This window comes from Neoarius graeffei, chromosome 21, assembly GCF_027579695.1.
Source record: "Neoarius graeffei isolate fNeoGra1 chromosome 21, fNeoGra1.pri, whole genome shotgun sequence".
Classification (NCBI taxonomy): Eukaryota; Metazoa; Chordata; class Actinopteri; order Siluriformes; family Ariidae; genus Neoarius; species Neoarius graeffei.
Window position 1 is genome coordinate 61,674,879 of NC_083589.1, and position 22,163 is coordinate 61,697,041.

Genomic DNA, 22,163 nt, shown 5'->3' on the forward strand with positions numbered 1-22,163 from the left:
GTCACGGAATATGGATTCATGGAAAATAAAAAATCTAATACAAAGCACGGATCTTTCATTCACGGATATGTGATTATTTTCCGTGAAATATCAATAGTACATTAATAAAGTAAACATATAAATGCAGGTAAGATATTTTATGAATGTACTTGGAAAAAAACTTCCATGACTATTCCTAAGTTGCATGTGTTTATTTCCCTGAGTGTCAGGACTGAGTGATATTATAGTGGGGATTATAGTTGTGGTGTTTCTGCTCCAGACTGGGACTAAATTCAGGCCAAGGGAGGGTTGTAGGGGAATCTGGAGCCAATCCCTGCTGACTTTGGGCGATAAGCTGGGAAAAACACTGGATATGTGGGAGGAAACCCACACAGATATGGGGAGAACATGCAAACTTCACACAGAAAGGCCCCTGTTGGCCATGAGGTTCAAACCTGGAACCTTCTTGCTATGAGGTGACAGTGCTAACCACTGCACCATTGTGCTGCCCAAAACATGACATTAGTGAATAAAATGCTATGAGGACAAAATTCTTTTAAAAACAACAGTTTGTTTATTTAGCACCATTTGCAACCAATTTTGGCTACAGCATTTCCAAACCCAAAGATGAACACAGTTGTACAGTATTTGCATTAATATCCTATACAACTAATGGGTTATATGTCACCCCAAGAACCTCAGAAATAATGGAAGTGAGTAAAAAGATACTGACCACTTCCTGTATGGGTTAAATTGCTGATATACACTAGCCTACTAAAATGTCAACTCTCAAACTACTCATGTAGTCACAGAGATTTAGTGACTGTCCATTAACTATATCATGATTATAAATTGACTATATAATGAAAGAAAAATCATCATGTTGAGGAAAAGACATACTCGGCTGAAATCAAATTACAGAAGTTGATCCAAGGAAATAAACATCCATTTCATTACCCATAGATACAGATGCAGACCAACAACATTGCTCACAATACTATTCCCCTTGTACCATGTTTACTCATCTGTGATCTTGGACAACTCAAAGAAGGTACCATGAAGTCATAATGAAGTGACTTCAGAAGCAAAAATCATCTCTACACGTCTTCTGTCTGCTGTGTACAAATACAAGAGCGTCAGGACAGAATATGATTCCACACTGTGAAGAAACAAAAGGATTTCTGGTCAATCCATTACACGTTGGCATCTAGTCCTACATTTATATGACAACAGAACTGAGATGACGAAAGCAGATCATCAGATCTCTGGGAATGGGGGACTTGATTTCGTTCCCATCGAGACGGAGGTAACGGAGTTGAGGGACTCTTGCATCAAGGGAGTAATCAAAAGTGTCAGTTGAAATAGGGCAGATGTCAGAGGTGTCCACACCTGCAATGAATACAGATACATATATATACAGATCGATACCACAGTGCTGTCGAACTTTCTTTTCCAATTACTCAAGTGTTGGTCAATTTTCCATAAGAGCAGCTTTGAGAGTAGTATACTCTTATAAGTAACATTTTTAAAATGTGTGAAGAACTTGTGGTGATAAGATATACCAAAGAGAGGCAGTTGTTGACTTACTCTTAATTTTATTGTGGTCCAAGTGTAGATGCTGCAGGCCAGAAGAAATGAGTGGTACCTCTGTAAGCTGGTTATAAGAAAGCTGTAGGTCCAGGATGCTAGACAGGTTGAACACATTCTTTGGGATCCCTCCATTAACTAGTTTGTTGTGATTCAGCCTTAGGAAGGCCATCTTGGGGAGTTCTTTGAAATATTCTGCAGGGATCTTCTGAATATTGTTGCCATCGAGGTAAAGTTGCACAGTGGAACGGGGAAGGCCTTTAGGCATGCTGTTCAGCTGGTTCTTTGCCAAGTTGATCTGAACCAACCCACTGAGGCCTTGAAGGTTGACCTCAGTAATTGCATCATCCTGTAGTTTGTTACCCTGCAGGTTCAGTAACATGAGATGTTTCTTCCCAGAAAAGACACCTGCTGGGATTTTTGAGATCTGGTTTCTAGAGAGATGTAGCTGCTCTAGATGTGGTGGAAGAGGGGAAGGAATGGAGGTCAGCCTGTTTTCCTCCATGTGGAGGTGCAGCAGATTGGACATGGCTTGAAGGGCATTCTCCTCCACACCCTCGTTTGAGATCTTGTTCTGATTAAGGTTGACCCACTTCAGTTGTGAAGTGTTATGGAAGGCATCTGCCGAAAGTACATCAATGAGGTTGTTCTGTAGGTACAGATACCAGGTGAAAGGGGGGATTTTGGGGATTCTTTTCAGGCCTCTGTTGTTGCAGTAGACTGCATTGGGGAAGCTGGGAGGACAGTAGCACTCTTTGGGGCATGCAAGGAGTTGGGACAGCAAGTGTTCATATGACATTTCCTGAGAGTCCATCGAGACCGCTAGTAGCAGGACTGCAAAAGCAGTGAGGAATGACTCCATGTTGAACCTCAGCCTGTTCAAACAAAGATAGACAACTCATTTCAACACATTAGTTAAAGTATATGAAGACCTTTTGGTCTTGGATGACTGACTTAATAACTCAATAAATGCTGACTGCCCACTGATTTTTTTTTAAAGAAAGAAGCAAACAACTTGCTTGTTTCAAGAAAACGTTAAATATTTCTTGAATCATATACTGCTACATGATTTCTTAGGCTCTTTAGGTGCACAGAGTATCTACCCTAGGTTCATATGACTTTATTATTTTCAGAAGGTTAATAGACCAGTTTAGCTCATGCTAATCTCACATTGGGCCTTCTATCCAGGCTTGGGACCAGCACTAAGTATGCACTGTCTTGTACAAACCCAGTGGCTGGGTATTTTATCGAATCTGTATGTCTTTGGACTATGGGGGAAACCAGAGCACCTGGCAGAAACCCACACAGACACAGAGAGAACATGCAAACTCCACACAGACAGGCCTCTGTCAGCCATGAGGTTCAAACCCAGAACCTTCTTGCTGTGAGGTGACAGTGCTAACCACTACACCACTGTGCCACCCAATAGGTTATTATATACACACAAGATCCATCTGACCACATAATGTGCAGAGGTTTGGTTTTATCACCTCACAACTTCAGTAGCCTTATGAGTTTTGCAGGGGTCAGTTTTGGGTCCACTATTATTCTTCCCATATACTAAATCCCTAGACTCATGGATGAGATCACAGAGCTCCTCTTATTACTGCTATATGGATAAAATAAAATGATTTTTCCTCCATCCACTTATGGCTCCTGACAGAAGATATTTCAGGCTGTCTTTCTGACATATCTTCCTGCAAGACAACCCTTTCTCTGAAACTAAACCTTGACAAAATGATTGATTTACTTATCAGATAAATACTTCCAGATGCTGGACCACTCAACCACCATATACACCCTCAAAGTTCAGCTGGTCAGTCTTGGTGTTGAGTCCTGATTACAAGAATACATTACATTAATCACCAGACTCTTCAGATTTCATCTTCATAACATGACTAACAACAGAAACAACTCAAATTATCCTGCAACCTTTAGGTATTTCCAGACATCAGTGTTCTACATACTGGGCTCTCTGCTGATCTCCCTCCATATGTACTAATCATATTCAAAACTTGTCTTTACCTTTCAGGCCTGAAAAGGTTGTACACCACATTTTCTACATACTTTGGCTCAAAACTACACATATGCTCTCCAAGTCAGGTGTTCAGCTTCAGGGTGCCAAGCAAGTCCTTGTCTGAGATTTATATACAGTAGACTCATAGGGAAAGATCTCACTATATCTCAATGGTGGAATGACTACATCTCCACTATCAACAGTCCCGTGTCTCCATTTTCCACAAAGGTGTAAAGATCTACCTTTTCAGACAATATCTAGGAAACAGTAAAAACAACAACAACAACAACAACAGCAACAACAAAAACCAGCTTGCATAGAGTGCTGCTCGGGGGAAAAAGGTGTCTCTGGTGCTCTTCAGTTTGGGAATCCTATCCCGAGTGTCTCAGATTTCCTCAGCAATGGAGCACTTGCATGTGACGTCACATCCACTCCAGATTGTAGGCAGACACCATCTTGTCGGTAAAACGCCATATTTCCGCCGTCTAACCGACACTGACTTTCTTTTTTTTTTTGCCCAAATCTTCAAATATTACCGTGCCACAATGCTGGAGAGTTGTATGGCATATAAATGCCACAACAGGAGAGGTCAGAAATCGGGAAGAAAGTTTCATAGGCTGCCACGGGACCCTGACAGGCGTGCGAAGTGGATTGCTGCTATCAGCCGGGCCGATGCAAACAACAAGAACAAGGCATGGGAACCGACTGGAAAGAACGATCACTGGCGCCTGTGCAGTGACCATTTCATCTCAGGTTTGCCATGTATTTATTTCAGTATATCCATAGGGTCACTAATCTGTAGATCGTTTATTTTAGACATATATCTAGTTATCTGTTCATTAGAAAAATCAGCCGTGTAGTCCGTTGGTTGAAATTGATCCATTTTGTACACGAGTGCAGCAGTATTCAGCGGTGTTTTTTACCGACAAGATGGCGGCTGTGTACTTTCCGGTCACGTGACTGCAAGATCTCTATACTCAGTCTAGAGAAAACACTTTGTTGTTGTTGTTGTTGTTTTTGCTTCACTATGCCTGCTTTCAAATAGTCCATTTTGTAGGTCACTGTAGCACTTGTATGAACCAGCATTACTCTGTGACACATTATACTTCTTTTTTGTAATGGTTTGGAAGTAATTTTGACCAAATGCCAAATGTAAATATCTTATTATATCCTCCCTCTATTAATTAGTTCACGGATGTGAAATCTCCGCGTTTCCGCGGAAATCCGCGTTTTTCAAATTGCCTTTCCGCGTAAAAAATCGTTTTCCGCGTTTTCTAAAATTAAAAAAAAAAAAAATATTCGGTAAAGTCTGGCGCGAAACTTTTCCGGATTTTACTAAGCGGAAGTGACGAAAGCTCCTCACAGCGATCTGATCATTATCGCTGTGTGGAGAGGAGTCGCTATTGTACATGCACTGCTACGAGTATGAATGAAAATGGCGGCGTTGTCTGTGAAGTCCGATGTCACGAAAATAGATTCTGGCATTGAAAATAAGTGGCGTTGGGACTGGTTAGAGCGCAAAGCTCCCAATGGAAGTGTTTTTAGTTTGGTTTTTGAAAAACTCAACAAGAAAGGAATCGCACGTTGCAAATTGTGTTGCTGTGAACTGAACTACGGACGGCGTGGATTTGTGACTCTCAGTGGACACGTGAAAAGCGAAAAACACAGGAGTCGAGTTGAGATTCAGAAGACTAACTATGCATTGCCAGGTAGGCATCAATAATAATAATAATAATAATAATAATAATGTTTTATCCTACGTATTAAAAACATTACCTTCACTGTTACTTTTTGAATGAAATTTTTAGTTCTCTGAAAATAATGTGATAATTCCAATCTAATTTATCACTAGCACATTTAATATTTACAGATACATTTGAACAATGATTAGGTTTAATCTGAAATTATATTGCAAGTATAAACTTCACAGAAAGTGTGGAATTTTATTTAGCCATTAATTTTTCAGGTGTTAGGTCTGATTGAAGAGAGTAAGTACATGTACTATGAACTGGTGGCAGGGTTTAAATTTTATTGCTAGTTATGTAAGGCCACATAAAATTATATTCTTGTTCCTCATAATCATTACAGCCCGAACCAAAAAAAATTGACCCACCATAAACATTTTTTTTTTTACACTGGTAATTTAGCGTCATGCCTCTGAAACCAGAGTCTGCTCCAACCATTCCAATTTTTCTTGTTTTATCCCCCACATAGCAGAAAAATAAAACAAAATAAAATAAAAATAAAATAAGCCCGTCCTACCCAGTTACTGTTAGAAAATTGTAAAGACTTAAATATGATGGATTTAACTGCACAAATGCAGGAACTTTAATGAAATTGTCTGAAAATATTCCAAATTTTTTTGGTGGAGCATACATCCAAACCTAACACCAGCTTGAAACTTGACTTTCTGCAGGTGTATTATGTTAGAAATTTTACATTTTATGTGCTTAAAATGTCACCATTTTAAGTCCTTTTTACAAAAATTTTCATGGGGGAGACCCCCCAGACCCCCACCAATGGGAGGGCACACCCTCCCATACCCTCCCCACGACAACTTCGGGGTCGTCTGTTGAGCCTAAAAATTTTCCTCTTTTTTTTAAATTTGTCACTCACATCCCTGTTAGTTTCCTGAAAGTACACCATTCTGCAGTTCTGCTTAAATAAATATGTAATATCAAAGTATGCCAGATGTACCTACATAAGACACACACATTACATTACAGGCACTTAGCAGATGCTGTTATCCAGCGCAACATACAACACACCCAAAGCAGCAGATGGGGGTTAGGAGCTTTGCTTAAGGGCAATTCAGCCATTCCTGCTGGTCCAGAGAACTGAACCAGTGACCTTTTGGTCCCAAAGCTGTCTTTTTAACCTTTAGGCCATGGAACTTAAGTTCATTTTTTGAAGGGCTTTCCCCCCATTTTCTCCCCAATTTTTGTTCTTGGACAATTCCTACCTACCAGCCGGCTCTTGTCTGTCATATGGCAGATACAAGCCAACTGCATCAGGCTACATCAAAGGTCAGTACTTGGAGGGCACTATCTGCCCTCTTCCACACACATGAGCTCACAGATGCATATAGCCCTGATGCTCACAGCCATCACTGTGATTGAGAGGGAAAAAAAATAAGCCATCCCTCCCACCCACTTGGAGAACACAACCAATTTTGCTCTCTTGGACTCCCACCCAGAATGGCTGTGGTGAATTAATTTGTGATTTCCAGACAATAGGGTGAATGCTTTTCTGCTGCACAAGTCAGGAGCCCTCTTTTATTCCCTTGAGTGAACTAGTCTTCTTCAGCCCAAGATCATATGGGTCAAATTAAATTGCTTGAAACCTGACGTCATGTTTACAGAATTAGAAGTAATTCGCTCATTTGTCCTTCAAAATCACTTGTAAGCTTTTCACAGGAAATTAAGACAAATGTTTAGACCATTTCCTCAAAGTTATTGTATATCTAATGCAGTATAGGAACTGAAACATAATAAGAATGAACAAATACTGTATACTTAATTCATTGAACAGCTACAAAAAACAGCTACATTTGAAGGATTCATTGAAGTTTCCTTTAGTTTTATGATTAAAGCCATTCCTGTGGAGTAGGGCCAGATAGTTCTTATCACCAGAGGAAAATGTCATGAGTCATGGTTGTCCAGTCTAAGCAAATGTCATCTCGGAGTGGTTTGTTGGAATAGGACCAAAGGATACATGTGTACATCTATTACTTTTTCAATTGATGCCTTGTATTGCAAACACAGTGGTGTTATTTGTCAATGTCTAAAATCTTTGATCAGACAAGCCACAAACTGCACTCTACTTATGTGATACGAATTATATATAGACTCATCTGGTAATGGTTTAAATTCTTGGAGTCTGTTGTCTAGTTTCCAGATTGGAGCTCATCCTCTCAGGTTCAGGCTTCTTTTCTTTGAGCAAGACAAGATCAATGTGGACCAAGCATGGAGTCTTGTGGAATACCAGTGGAGAATCTGCATAAAGCAATTGTGGATCCCCTCCACGTCACTTGATATAACCATCCCTCCAGGTATGAAACAAACCATTGCCATGTCATGATAAAAATTCCAGATTCCAAGAGGCTCTGTACACCAGGTAATAATGACTGAACCAGCTCCACCTGACCTCAATAGTACTAAGTATGATGATGCTAAAGCCTCACTCACAACCCGGCATACGGGCTGCTACGGGCGGTCTACGGTAAAAAAAATTGGCAAAACTGTGCTTGAGACTTGCGTGTGTTCAGCGCCGTAGAAGGTCGCAGACTGCCTGTAGAGACTTTTGGTCCTGCAACATGCAAATTCTACGGGTCTTGCAACAAATCAAGAATGCATACACTATGTACGGGACCTGTATTCCTTTTGTACGCCTGAACCGAGTCAGCAGCGTGGCTAGTAGGGGCTTTATGATGACAGTAAGACTCATGAGTAATGCACAGTCATTGTCTGAGTGACGTGCCTCAGAAATACTACACAAGCATCCACACTTGCTATTTGTGCAGCACACAAGACAGAAGTACATCTCACTTTCTACCCCTATGTGTGGCGCACGTGACCCGCACGCGACACGAGCGGCAAGACTCTGGGTATATATATTGGGGAGGAACCAAGGAACCGATCGTGTAACGTGTAGCATTGTAGAAGGGAAGAAGACCACCTCATTTGCTGTTTTTATTTGAGTATATGTTTAATTTACCATGCAAACGCCAAATAATAAAGCATGAGTATAAGGGAATAACGCATTTTATTACACTGTAAAAAATCCCAACTAAATAGCCCAACAGTTTGAGCACTGAAACACACTCTGACTCCGAGCTGCTGTCCTGCTCCTGCTGAGTGGTGGGACGGGGTGTCGGGATGTCCTTGTCCTCATCACTGAGCATGGCACAATGGCCTGGCAGCGATGATGGGATTGCAGTGTCCTCACTTCTGGGCGTCGTTAGCTGAAACATACGGTACATGAAAATCAGCATATATAATATTAATTACATAAGCATATAGATACTGAAATGAATGTTTAAAGCATGTGTATTTACCTGTGGAAATCCCTCTGGCGGGCTGCTGTGCCTTCTGCCGGCTTGAAGGCAAACTTCTCCCTGTCCGTGCAGGGCTCGCCGGTGCTGCCACCATCATCATCAAGCTCTTCCTCCTCCTCCCCCTCTGCTGTTTCAGGCTGGGTTACTTCACTTTTGCTCGCTTCTTCTTGGGTCTCATTTTCTAAACTTTAAACTGAAAATGTTTTAATTTTTCCCACAAAATATCCAATGTTCTTCAGCCGAAAGACAGATGCAGAATGCTGCAGACACGCTGGTTTTATGCTGCGTTCATGTGCTATGGGAAGATGATATTTTCCAGTTGGGAAGTGGTATTTACCAGTGTGTTGTGTTCACATGCTTTTGTTGTTGTTGACAAATTAAAGATGGTGGACCAGAATCAGAATCAGGCCTGTTATTTATTTGGCTAAAACAATTATAGATTGCTTTGTTCATCAGCTGCAGCAGGAATATGAGTTATCAAAAGTCAAAAGGTAAATAATGCTGAATATTTCCTCATCATGACAAGTAGAGATTTTCTTAACACATTGAATGCCACGCAGTTTTTGGAAATTTGGCTGTAGCCACAATGAGAGTAGCCAGTATCTAGATCATTGTTGCCGTTCTTTGGACAGCCACAGAATATTTTGTATTAGGCTATAATATACATATTATAATAATATAATATACATAACATGACTCGTTTAAAAGGTGAGAGTCAGCTTTCCGTAGGTGAAAACCACTTCTTTCTTGGTTCATAAGCTAGTCTTGTACCGCTCGCCGCCATGTTGAAAAGGTTAAAGTTCATCTCATCTCCAACTCGTGTATCAAAATTTTCTACGAGTTGCCCAGTGGAAAATACCACAAGAGGGGGCGTTCATGTGTGCTTTCCATGTCGGCGTTTGGTATTTACCATAATTCCCAGAGCACATGAACGCACCATTATACCCACTCCTGGCTTGCATCACACGCAAGTTACAGTGGTGCTTGAAAGTTTGTGAACCCTTTAGAATTTTCGATATTTCTGCATAAATATGACTTAAAACATCATCAGATTTTCACACAAGTCCTAAAAGTAGATAAAGAGAACCCAGTTAAATAAATGAGACAAAAATATTATACTTGGTCATTTATTTATTCAGGGAAACGATCCAATATTACATATCTGTGAGTAGCAAAAGTATGTGAACATCTAGGATTAGCAGTTAATTTGAAGGTGAAATTAGAGTCAGGTGTTTTCAATCAATGGGATGACAATCAGGTGTGAGTGGGCACCCTGTTTTATTTAAAGAACAGGGATCTATCAAAGTCTGATCTTCACAACACAGGTTTGTGGAAGTGTATCATGGCACAAACAAAGGAGATTTCTGAGGACCTCAGAAAAAGCGTTGTTGATGCTCATCAGGCTGGAAAAGGTTACAAAACCATCTCTAAAGAGTTTGGACTCCACCAATCCACAGTCAGACAGATTGTGTACAAATGGAGGAAATTCAAGACCATTGTTACCCTCCCCAGGAGTGGTCGACCAACAAAGATCACTCCAAGAGCAAGGTGTGTAATAGTTGGCGAGGTCACAAAGGACCCTGGGGTAACTTCTACGCAACTGAAGGCCTCTCTCACATTGGCTAATGTTAATGTTCATGAGTCCACCATCAGGAGAACACTGAACAACAATGGTGTGCATGGCAGGGTTGCAAGGAGAAAGCCACTGCTCTCCAAAAAGAACATTGCTGCTCATCTGCAGTTTGCTAAAGCTCACGTGGACAAGCCAGAAGGCTATTGGAAAAAATGTTTTGTGGACGGATGAGATCAAAATAGAACTTTTTGGTTTAAATAAGAAGCGTTATGTTTGGAGAAAGGAAAACACTGCATTCCAGCATAAGAACCTTATCCCATCTGTGAAACATGGTGGTGGCAGTATCATGGTTTGGGCCTGTTTTGCTGCATCTGGGCCAGGATGGCTTGCCATCCTTGATGGAACAATGAATTCTGAATTATACCAGCGAATTCTAAAGGAAAATGTCAGGACATCTGTCCATGAACTGAATCTCAAGAGAAGGTGGGTCATGCAGCAAGACAACGACCCTAAGCACACAAGTCTTTCTACCTAACTTTATTCTAAGAAGAATAAAGTGAATGTTTTGGAATGGCCAAGTCAAAGTCCTGACCTTAATCCAATGGAAATGTTGTGGAAGGACCTGAAGCGAGCAGTTCATGTGAGGAAACCCACCAACATCCCAGAGTTGAAGCTGTTCTGTACGGAGGAATGGGCTAAAATTCCTCCAAGCCGGTGTGCAGGACTGATCAACGGTTACCGCAAACGTTTAGTTGCAGTTATTGCTGCACAAGGGGGTCACACCAGATACTGAAAGCAAAGGTTCACATACTTTTGCCACTCACAGATATGTAATATTGGATCATTTTCCTCAATAAATAAATGACCAAGTATAATATTTTTGTCTCATTTGTTTAACTGGGTTCTCTTTATCTACTTTTAGGACTTGTGTGAAAATCTGATGACGTTTTAGGTCATATTTATGCAGAAATATTGAAAATTCTAAATGGTTCACAAACTTTCAAGCACCACTGTATGAGTGATTGTAACGTGCTAATCACATGCATCACACACGCTTTACAAGTGCGGCCCAAACTCGTAGTGCAGGAAACTGGTAAAATGCAAGTCTCACACACTCCACACTCACTGAACATGCACTGATCACATGCATCAGATATATGCTTTCCATGTGCTAACGGCGCAATTTTTCCCACGCCTCGAGGAAGTCAGGTGTGCAACCTGTACTTGACAAGTACTTTGCCTGTAATCCTCCCCCAAACTTTCCCCCGGGTTCACCGCGACCCTGCAGCACAGCTGCGAGCTACCAAACCCTGCGACCTGTGCGTGTCCAAAACACTTACGGCGGGTTGTGAGTGAAGCTTAAACACAACTTCAAACTGATTTACTACTGAAACAGGCTGCAGAAACTTTTAAAGGAAAACTAGCATATTAATCTTTATAAGTAGCCGTTTTATTTTCACATTGCTTAAGAGTTTCCTATATTACACACAATGCTGTTCAACTACCTGCTTATAGTGGCACTAGACCTCTTGCTTGATCTTTACCAAAAGGGAGTGTTAGAGCAGCACTTTAAGGTAAAAATGTATTTCCCCAACAGCGGTAAATTTGTGTCCATGTGGACTTGTGCATGTTGACTGCGCATGCATGAAACTGAGTGCGCAGTAATACACAGATCCAGTAGTAGTAGTGAAATGCATTCAGCTTGTGCGCTGACACGTCCACAAAATCAAGTGTACTTTGGAGACACCCATGTGAACATTTGTGTCTGCGTTGTGTGAAGCCATGTCTGTGGAAGCATACTTCAGCCCTTAGTCCTTCAGTCTGTCCAGCTATCTCACCTCCACATCTGTACATTCTGTTCAGATCAGCTTCCAAAGCTCCAATTTCATGCTCATACCACCATCATGCTTGTAGATCACTGACTAACTAATGTTGTAAATTGTCAACTAGCTGAGCTGAATTTCTAACATGATTAATTTGTATTCTGTAACTTGACATCCAATGTTTACTATCTCAACTATTTGTTGGATTTCTCACTGAACATCCCTAGAAAATGGTGAGTGAGGAAAAAAGATCAAGAGCTTCTGTTTTTGCTCTTAGACCATTGCCCCTAGACTTGAAGGCATTGCTTGCACTCCATATACCTTCTGTCAAACGACTAGGGGAGTGTCTTGACACCCCAGCATGCTCTGTCCTTTCCAAGGGCCAGGACCCATCAACTTGATAGATACTTTCTCCATACTGCTGTGAAGATGTTGAATAGTCTGCCTTAGTCTGAAAAGTTATAATATATCTAAGGTGGGAGATGCAGATGCAAGTGCAGACCATCTTTATTAAACACTACCAAAGAAAATTACTACAGTAAAAGGGAAAAAAAACCTAGCAAAACAACAAAAGAATAGAGTAAGGCAGAGCAAAGTGATGCTAGATAACATCAACAGACATACCAAACATAACTATATACTTAACATGTTTACAGATATGTCTTATTTTCTGTCAAACTTTTACTATTTTGCTGGTATGGCTTTTCTTTTTTTCTTAAAACGCTGCCTCCTCCTTCACCATCCTCTCTGACTGCTGATGACTTTGTCACTTTCTTTGATGGCAGGATTCCTATTCTCTTTCTCTGACATTTTTCTCCCCATCAACAAAAAAAAGATCCTGCAAGTTATCTTGTCCTGCAGTCCCACCGTCTGCCTGCTGGATCTGATCCCTTCCACATTACTCTAGAGTCTAGACCATCTCACAAGGCCACCTCCCCTTCATCTCTACAATCATTAATGACTCCATAACAACTGGTCATGTGCCCACTGAATCCAAGACAGCAAGGGTGATTCCCATCTTGAAGAAAACCACTCTGAATACATCAAACATCAGCAACCACCAACCAATATCACTTCTTCTCTCTTTTCTTTCTAAAATCCTCAAATGTATTGTCTACGATCAACTGTCTCTCTGTTGTACCAAGAATAACCTCCAAGATCCTAACCACTCTGGCTTCAACATGGCACACACCACAGAACCTGCCCTTGTGGATATCACTGAGAACCTTTCATGCCACAAGATCAGCCAAACTATCATCAGTCCTCATCCTCCTCAGCCTTTCAGCAGCATTCAACACAGTCAACCAAGAGACTCTTTTGTCCATCCTCATGAGTTATTGGAATTTGCAGCATGGCATGGCAATGGTTTGCTTCCTACCTGGAGGGATGGTCATATCAATTACCATGGACATCTGCTCCATGCAGACTCTCCACTGGTGTCCAACAAGGGTAAATGCTTGGTCCTCTTCTGTTCTCCTTCAAGACTCACTCACCTGGTGAGGTCATATCCTCACATGGGTTTTCATACCACTGCTATGCTGATGACATTCGACTCATTCTCTTTTTCCTCCTACAGACACACATGTTTCTGCACAGATCTCAGCATGTCTGGGAGACATCTCATTATGGATCGCAGCTCATCAACTGAAGCTTAATTGTGGCAAAACTGAGCTGCTATATAACCCTGGCTATCTCCTTGGACAATGCTCAGAGCTCACCATTTCTCACTGCACACACCCCTGGGGTAACCATGGACAATCAACTTTCTTTCTCACTGAATATTGCTAAACTGTCACATGCCTGTCCATTTCTATCCACAGAGGTCACTCAGGTGCTTACTCATTCCTTTGTCATTTTGATGGTCAACTACTTCAACTCAATCCTGATAGATCTGTCTCTGCGTGCCAATCGACTTTTGCACCTGAACCTGAATGCAGCTGCATGACTTGTTTTCAATCTCCACAAGTTCTCCCACACCACCTCATTTTTATGTTCCATCCACTGACTTCCTGGAGCTTCTTGCATCAACTTTCAAACACTGATGCCTGCCTACAAAGCCAAAACAGTTCAGTGCTCATCTACCTTAAAGCACTTATCACACCCCGCACTGCACTATGCTCCCTCCAGTTCTCAAGCACTGCTTGGTTGGGCACACCATCTCTTAGGGTACAAAGAAGGCATGCATCAATGTACATGCAGGTCTGGAGCCTAGGTGAGGGAATGAATATCTCCTAGATGTCCAAACAGCTGAGTCATAGGCTGTCTTCAAGTGATAACTAAATGCCTACCTCTTCATGAAGCACTTAAATAACCACTTTATTTAAAAAAAAAAAAACTTGTATTGTGTTTTTATTGATAGATACTTTAAAGTACTTCTGTCACTCTTTAAAGATTTTAAAATCTTTCTGTTTAAGGGCGTGTGCCATATGTCATAAATGTAACTGTTAATGTAAATGTTGGATTTGTTGATGGTGGAGTCAGCCAAAAGGCTGCTTTATGTCCCAGGGCTCCCTCATGTCTGTGTTACCTTCTGGCTCTCCTTTTTAGTTATGCTGTCATAGTTAGTCTTGCCGGAGTCCCTGGTTGCACTCAGTGCAAAATGTGTACCGTTCTTAACCATTAGGTGACACTGGGCAGACCTAACAACCTGTGCCCCCATCTCTCCCTCTGTCTGTCGCTCTCTGTCAAGTTACATGTCGATCCTGAGACACCGGTGATGCTGACCTCTTCTGCTCCTCAGACTCGCCTGATCCATCCTGATGCCCTACTTCTGGCTGGAGTCTCACCACATTGCTCCTGTGGAGGATGGCCCCATATGGACAGTCAAAAGTCGCACTTGGAAGACGCTCTGGACACTTACAGTAATGCTTTTATGGCTGAGGACTACAGTCACTATGATAACTTTAGGACTGCAGTTGTCATGAACAGTTTTGTACTCAAGTCTCCATCAATGAACAGTTGATAACTTCAAAATAGACTTCATTCTAAAACTATAATTAATTTCCTGGTTACACAGTTATACTTTGTGACTACTGTATATAGGACACAGTTATAGAAGCGAGTTATTTAAAATCACACTATCTGTTATCAGCCAGATGAGGGTGGGTTCCCTTTTGAGTCTGGTTCCTCTCGAGGTTTCTTCCTCATGTCATCTGAGGGAGTTTTTCCTTGTCACCATCACCACAGGTTTGTTCATCAGGGAAAAATAAATTTATTAGAGATAAAATTAGCTCATGTTTAGTCTTTAATTTTCTGTAAAGCTGCTTTGCAACAATGTCTGTTGTTAAAAGTGCTATACAAATAAACTTGACTTGACTTAAGTGTTGCCTGCTTGTGTTTTGCCCTATAATAAGAATGATGACTAAGATTCATGGATTAACCTTAATAAACAGTCCACTGATGTGTCCTGCCTCGTCATCCTCCTGCATGTTAGAGTAACAGCTATTGAGAAGAAATTAAGATTGCAATCCAAATTCACTGGGTATGACGTACTGACTTTTTGTTGAAGGAGCTACATTAAAAACACGGGAGAAACCGTGGCCTTTAGCCATGGTCTAAAGGTAAGAGAAGCAGCTTTGGGACCAAAAGGTTGCTGTAGAAACATATCTGTGACAAATCTCAGTTATCCAGGTACATAGTAATCTGTGGTTGGTTGAAGAGAGCAACTGGACTTGCTTGAAGATTCTTGAAAATGTTTTGCCTCTCATCCTAAAGGCATCCAATGCCTTTAGGATGCCTTTAGGATGAGAGGTGAAACGTTTTCAAGAATCTTCAAGCAAGTCCAGTTGCTCTCTTCAACCAACCACAGATCAAAAGGTTGCTGGTTCGATTCCTGGGGGGATAAATGAGAGGGGGAGTGAAAGGACAGCACTTTACCCTCCCTCTACATCCATGGCTGAAGTGCCTTGCCTTGAGCAAGGCACCTAACCCCCAACTGCTCCTGTTCTGGGTGCTTCAGATAGAAAGAGTTTCACTGTGCTCTAATGTACAAGTGACAAATATGATACGATATGATGATGTCAGGTCAGAGTCCAGATGGACTTTGCTACTGGTAGCAATGTAACCCAGTGGTACCAGCAACGTGTGACGAATAAAGGCTTAAAATTCCTAACATTATAAAGACAGGATAATGATCAAAGAGACTTCTGGAAGGGTGACCCTAAATGAAATTACATTTTAAAGGCAAAACAGGGTTGAGTTCTTGATTCTGATTGGTAATAAGGTGTTGATTAGTTTCTATGGTAGCAGCTACTTAGCAGTGACTTAATCATAATTCTAATTGAAATAGAAATATACTGATAAGGTACTGATAGGTTTTCTGTAAGGAGATGTTTATGGAAGGAGTCTCCAGTGTCAGCAATTTCTCAGTGGTAAAGCCAGAGGGGAACCATCAGGGCCTTCTAGTCCTTCAGAGAAGCCCAAACATATCAACATTTCAAATGTTATATTTAATTTATTTCATTCTTTCATAATTTCATGATAATTATTCTCTTCTAATTCTAATTTGGCCTCATTTTCTATCAAATGTGCTTCAGAAGTGAAAGAGTTACTGTCCTGAAAACATTAAAATCGAATTATCCAATGAGATTGTTTTGTTTGTTGTCTCTAGGCTGAGAAGAGTTTAGAGCTGCTCACTCATTGGTTAGGACTTCATTGCTGGGACAGAAGGCCATGGCAGTGTATGTTTATGTAGGAAGTGACAGATGAATTAACCAATCAGATTTTGATTTATAGTGGGTGGGACCAAAAATTTATTGCACTCAGCCTTCTCGAAGGCCAATGTGAGCTTAAAGGAACAGTCCACCGTACTTCCATAATGAAATATGCTCTTATCTGAATTGAGACGAGCTGCTCCGTACCTCTCCGAGCTTTGCGCGACCTCCCAGTCAGTCAGACGCAGTCAGACGCGCTGTCACTCCTGTTAGCAATGTAGTTAGGCTTAGCATGGCCAATGGTATTTTTTGGGGCTGTAGTTAGATGCGACCAAACTCTTCCGCGTTTTTCCTGTTTACATAGGTTTATATGACCAGTGATATGAAACAAGTTCAGTTACACAAATTGAAACGTGGCGATTTTCTATGCTATGGAAAGTGCGCACTATAATGACAGGCGTACTAACACCTTCTGCGCGCTTCGACAGCGCATTGATATCTGAGCTCCGTATCAATGCGCTGCCGAAGCGCGCAGAAGGTGTTAGTACGCCTGTCATTATAGTGCGCACTTTCCATAGCATAGAAAATCGCCACGTTTCAATTTGTGTAACTGAACTTGTTTCATATCACTGGTCATATAAACCTATGTAAACAGGAAAAACGCGGAAGAGTTTGGTCGCATCTAACTACAGCCCCAAAAAATACCATTGGCCATGCTGAGCCTAGCTACATTGCTAACAGGAGTGACAGCGCGTCTGACTGACTGGGAGGTCACGCAAAGCTCGGAGAGGTACAGAGCAGCTTGTCTCAATTCAGATAAGAGCATATTTCATTATGGAAGTACGGTGGACTGTTCCTTTAACCGCGAGCCGGCACCATCAGCGCAGCAGTGAAGTCACCTTCCAGCTGGTGTAGCATTCATCAGTAGCGTTAGCAAATGCTAATAAAGCAGTCAGTGCTATCAAGCGCAAATAGCACAGGCTAACGACTGAGAAACTAAGATTTCTGTCTCCAGACTCTTCTTCCACGCTGCACGCTCGCTACAGTATTTTTCACTCAGACTTAAGGATTCATTTCCCTGTGTAATTTACTGAGTTACTTTTAAAATCAACATCGACAGCTACACACAACGGAGCGACCTGTCAGCCTGACGCTAATCCCTTACAAAATCCTTTACCCTGTTGCTGTTTTGGTGTGTCTGGTTAAGTTTTGGCTGAGCTCAAGTGCCAGCTCTAATAGTCACAGTTCATCTCTGGGTAAAGCCATATATTAGAATGAGTGCATTAATTCAGACCAGTGATTTGCAGCTTCACCATTGTTAACACTGTTGTAATACAAAATTAATCAAAATGTTCTGTCCTAACAGCATGAAGAATGCAACAGTGCTGTGAAATGATCCCGCTTGGTGCTCTGCCGTGCTTCTGTGGTAACGTTGTCTTTAGTTATGTCTCAAAGAGTTTGCTCCAGATTTTCAATGATCTGTGTATTACAGTATTTCAGGTCTTTATTTGATCAGTCTGTGTTGTATTCACACAAGATTCTGAACTGATACTGAACAAATTCAAGCACATAGTTCTGGAAGAACAGTTGGATTTGAGTCCGCAGTATAACCCACATCTGTTTAGAGTAATACTCGTAGAGATCAGATGTCTCTGCACCATGTGTGTCAGGGCTTACCACGTGCTCCACTGGAGATGTGGAAGGAATAGAATACTCAAAAAGATTTACACGCCTTTACGGAATAAAACGAGTTGGTTATATGGACCTGGAAACATGAAAAGATCAAATTATTTTTTAAAAAATGATATAATTAATGGACTAAACATGGTTTAAAAAAATCAGCATGAGGACATCAAATTACTGCCATGAAGCATTACCAAGGCACACGTCTATAATTTTATATTTACAAATGATATTTCTCAACGCATTAAAAAAGTGCAAATTCAGGCCTTTCTCATGTTTTCAGAATGCTAATAAGAAATATAGAATAGAATAGAATAGAATAGAATAGAATAGAATGCCTTTATTGTCACTATACACATGTACAATGAGATTAAAGCATCTCCAATAACAGTGCAAAACAGCGTGGAGAGAGAGAGGGGGGGGGGGAGTGTGTCGGGGGGTAAGGTGAACAGTCCTGAGGTGTATGTGTTGTGTTACACATTATGGAGTGAGGTATTGCTCATTGCACATATAAATTATTGCACAGAGAGAGTCACATTATAAAATAAAATAAAATAAAATAAAATATTACACATTTATGAAGTATTGCAAGGTAAGGTAGAATACATCTTACAAACATCTGTGGAAGCATGTGTTAACTTTTGCATGTACAGTTTCTAAAGGAACCACATGCTCCAAAAACCCATTCAGATTCATTTCCTGGACTGTGTATTGTTCCTCCGCCAGTTATGTTAATAACACGTGGTTCTGTGCTAGCTCAGCTTTTGGGTTCAGTTCTTTCAGACAGCTGTGGTGAAACCCAACATCTCTTAGTTTTCTTTAATAAGCTAAGAAAAATATCTTTAGCTTCAAACCTGTTCAAAATGAAACATATTGACTTTTTATTATTTATAATAATCCCACATCCCATTGCACCACTTGATTAAAAAATAAACAAGCAAACAAACAAAAAAACTTGAGAAGAGAAAAAAATTCATATACATAACATCTGAGAGTGAAAGTCTAACACTGAACACTAGCGTAAGCAGGTTCTTACTCGGCTCAAAATTCTCCTTCAGTTTGAGATAAATTCCTAAGAAATCAGCAGGTGTTTCAGACATTATCATCAAGCACAGTTTGCAGCATTCTTGGTACGTCTCCAAAGCCATCAACTGAAATTAACCTCAAATAATAAAACCAAGATGAAACATTACCTGTTTTTTTCAGACATAGAGATGAGCTGGACATGGACAGGTGGAGGTTTATGGGAACTTTGTTCTCCTGGTTCTCTGTTCCTGATGACCTTCTCCTTCGTCCTGGTCCTCTCTGGTCTTTGTGAACGTCTCGCCGTGTCGTCCCAGTGTCTCTCTGTCCCTTATTAGATCTGTATTGTTTGTAGTGCTATTCCCCCAAGGCTATACCCATGACAGCTGCTTGAGCTCAAAAAAAAAAGGGGTGTGTGAGTGTGTGTATAAGTGTTTGCGTGTAATTTGGGGCATGTGCTGGCTACTTTTTTGCCAGCCGAGTATTTTTTTTTTTACCTTTCTCCTTCTTGTTTTCTTAAAGGTAGAAGGTGCAGGAGGAACAGTGTGATAGCGGAGCTGGGAGGAGAATGGGGATGAGATCGCTCACACGCACAAGTTGCTTACTCTGCTGTACTGCTTTCACATTTTGAATGCTCCATTTCACCCAACCACCCAGAGGGCAAATCCATCAGTTTGTCCATGAGTGCCTGAGTTACAGAGGGTTACAGATTTTGCACAGACATGTTCGACTGAAATATGCGACATGAAAGGTAAAAATGAGCTAGGGGCTTCGAGAGCAAGCTGACACCTTTTCACTCGTCTTATCCGAACTCACTCACCTGGGCAACAGGTTCAGGAATGAATATTATGATTGTACAAAAGGATATTTGACAGGATGTTGGGTTTGTTGCTGCATGGTACTGATTGCAGTACCATGCAGCAACAAAGGTAAGTAAGGGTCAGTAAATCCTCTGAGCAGATTTACTGCGCTGTGTCTATTTGCAGCTCGTTTCTGTTTTTGCGTACTTTGTCTGAATTTGTAGCAGACATGCTCTCAAATCAAAGTGTTGCATGTGCTGTAGGTTATATTCGTTTGCGTTCTCTATGTTTGCAGTCGTTTGCAAGACATTTCATGATGCAGCTATGCATCGCTCAATTGATGCATGAGTTTTCTGCACTTGCGAGTGTTGTCGTAATTGGGAAGTGTTTTGGCCTCTCTCGGCCACCGTACTATTTGCCCTCTTCTCCATACATGAACTTACAGACTCCCACGATTGCCGAGTGTCTCTGTGAATGACAGCAGAGGAAGCCGATGCCTCTTTCACCCATAAGACACGTACAGTTTTGCTCCTTTGGTTCTTGTGGCATCGTCTGGATTTGAATTCTTTTCTGTTGTGCCAGTTAAATTTTTATAAAAACAGATAAACAACCTGAACCATGAAATCAGCTTAAATGTTCCCTTTAAAAACAAATGATGAAGATTATTTTGATTTTGGTATGTTTACAAAAAATATTACAAAAAGGGATTACAAGGCTCTCACATTTATTTATTTATTTATTTATTTACAGCAAAAAATAAAAACAATTGATATTAATATACCAACTAATGAATTAACATGCACAGTAAAAATTGCTCCACCATCATCCAGATCGTTGCTTGGCTGATGTGAGTAGTGCAACAGGCAGTCAGATTTGGAAGCCGCATTACCAGGAAGTGTGTTAAATTTAAACACACACACTAAATGAAAATTTTACTTTGCAAAAGTCAATAATGAATAATGTTTTTTTCCCTCTTTCTCTGGTTGTTGAAGCTACTCATCCACTGGGCAACTACGAATAAATAAATTAATAGAATGGACACTAAAATCTGCTTATCCTGAGCTTTACTCCTGAGCTAACAATCTATCCACCACTGACTCTTTAAATAAATAATATAATCTATTATTATCCATACAGGACACTTTTTCGATGGAATAAAAACGTGTTCTATTCCCTTCTAGCGGGTTTCATTCATTTGGCTTGATAGCATGCAATATTGTTAGCATAACACTTATCCTACATATATTATGGCACTCTACCCAATGGAGAATGAGCGTTGAATATGGTTTACGATATTGCATGGTTGTCAAGACAACATGACGTCACATCTCAGAGATGTAAAACTTCCGTGCTGGTGAGCGACTGTGACAATTTGTAAACAAACATGGCTGCCAGGTTTGCTTTGTTAAATACAGAAGATTTTGAGAGAATTTTGAAAGAGAAAGACGTGTTGAACACCCGAAAGGAATGTGTATGTATAATAATAATAATAATAATAATAATAATAATAATAATAATAATAATAATAATGGCTTTTTCCATGGTCTATCAGTTATATTCCATTCAGCTACTTGTCTTTGACTCATTCAGTATCATGCCAGCTGAATGGAATATATCTGATAGACCATGAAAAAAATCCAGCCGATATTATTTAATTATACCGTATGAAATTTCATTAACAGTATTAAAAAGAGTCATCATTCAATCTGGCCACAGTTTTGGAACTTCCCTTGGTGTTTCTGTTAATCCTAAAATTCACAAGCAGCATCTGTAGAAAATGTTGCTGTTGTTCAATGCAACTGCTGGCAACCTCTTGCCAATCTCTGGTTTTGGAAAAAATTATACAGCTTGCTGACAAACATTGCTAAAAGGATGGTCTCGCAAAAAAAAAAGTAAAAAATTGAACAATTGTACAAAGGAGGCCTCCTTATCAATGTTGATACACTATACGGCCAAAAGTATGTAGACAC

At 40.6% G+C, this 22,163-nt stretch overlaps 1 protein-coding gene across 1 annotated transcript; it reads right to left on the reverse strand.

The window, feature by feature from the left end:
* Nucleotides 1-888: 888 nt before the first annotated feature.
* Nucleotides 889-19,684, reverse strand: kera (keratocan). The gene is made up of 3 exons (XM_060903720.1): nucleotides 19,564-19,684; nucleotides 1,567-2,441; nucleotides 889-1,368 (listed from the first exon to the last, which is right to left on the reverse strand). The coding sequence occupies exons 1-3, from the start codon at nucleotides 19,578-19,580 to the stop codon at nucleotides 1,199-1,201; spliced, it is 1,062 nt and encodes a 353-aa protein (XP_060759703.1). The 5' UTR covers nucleotides 19,581-19,684; the 3' UTR covers nucleotides 889-1,198.
* Between the last annotated feature and the right edge of the window lie 2,479 nt (nucleotides 19,685-22,163).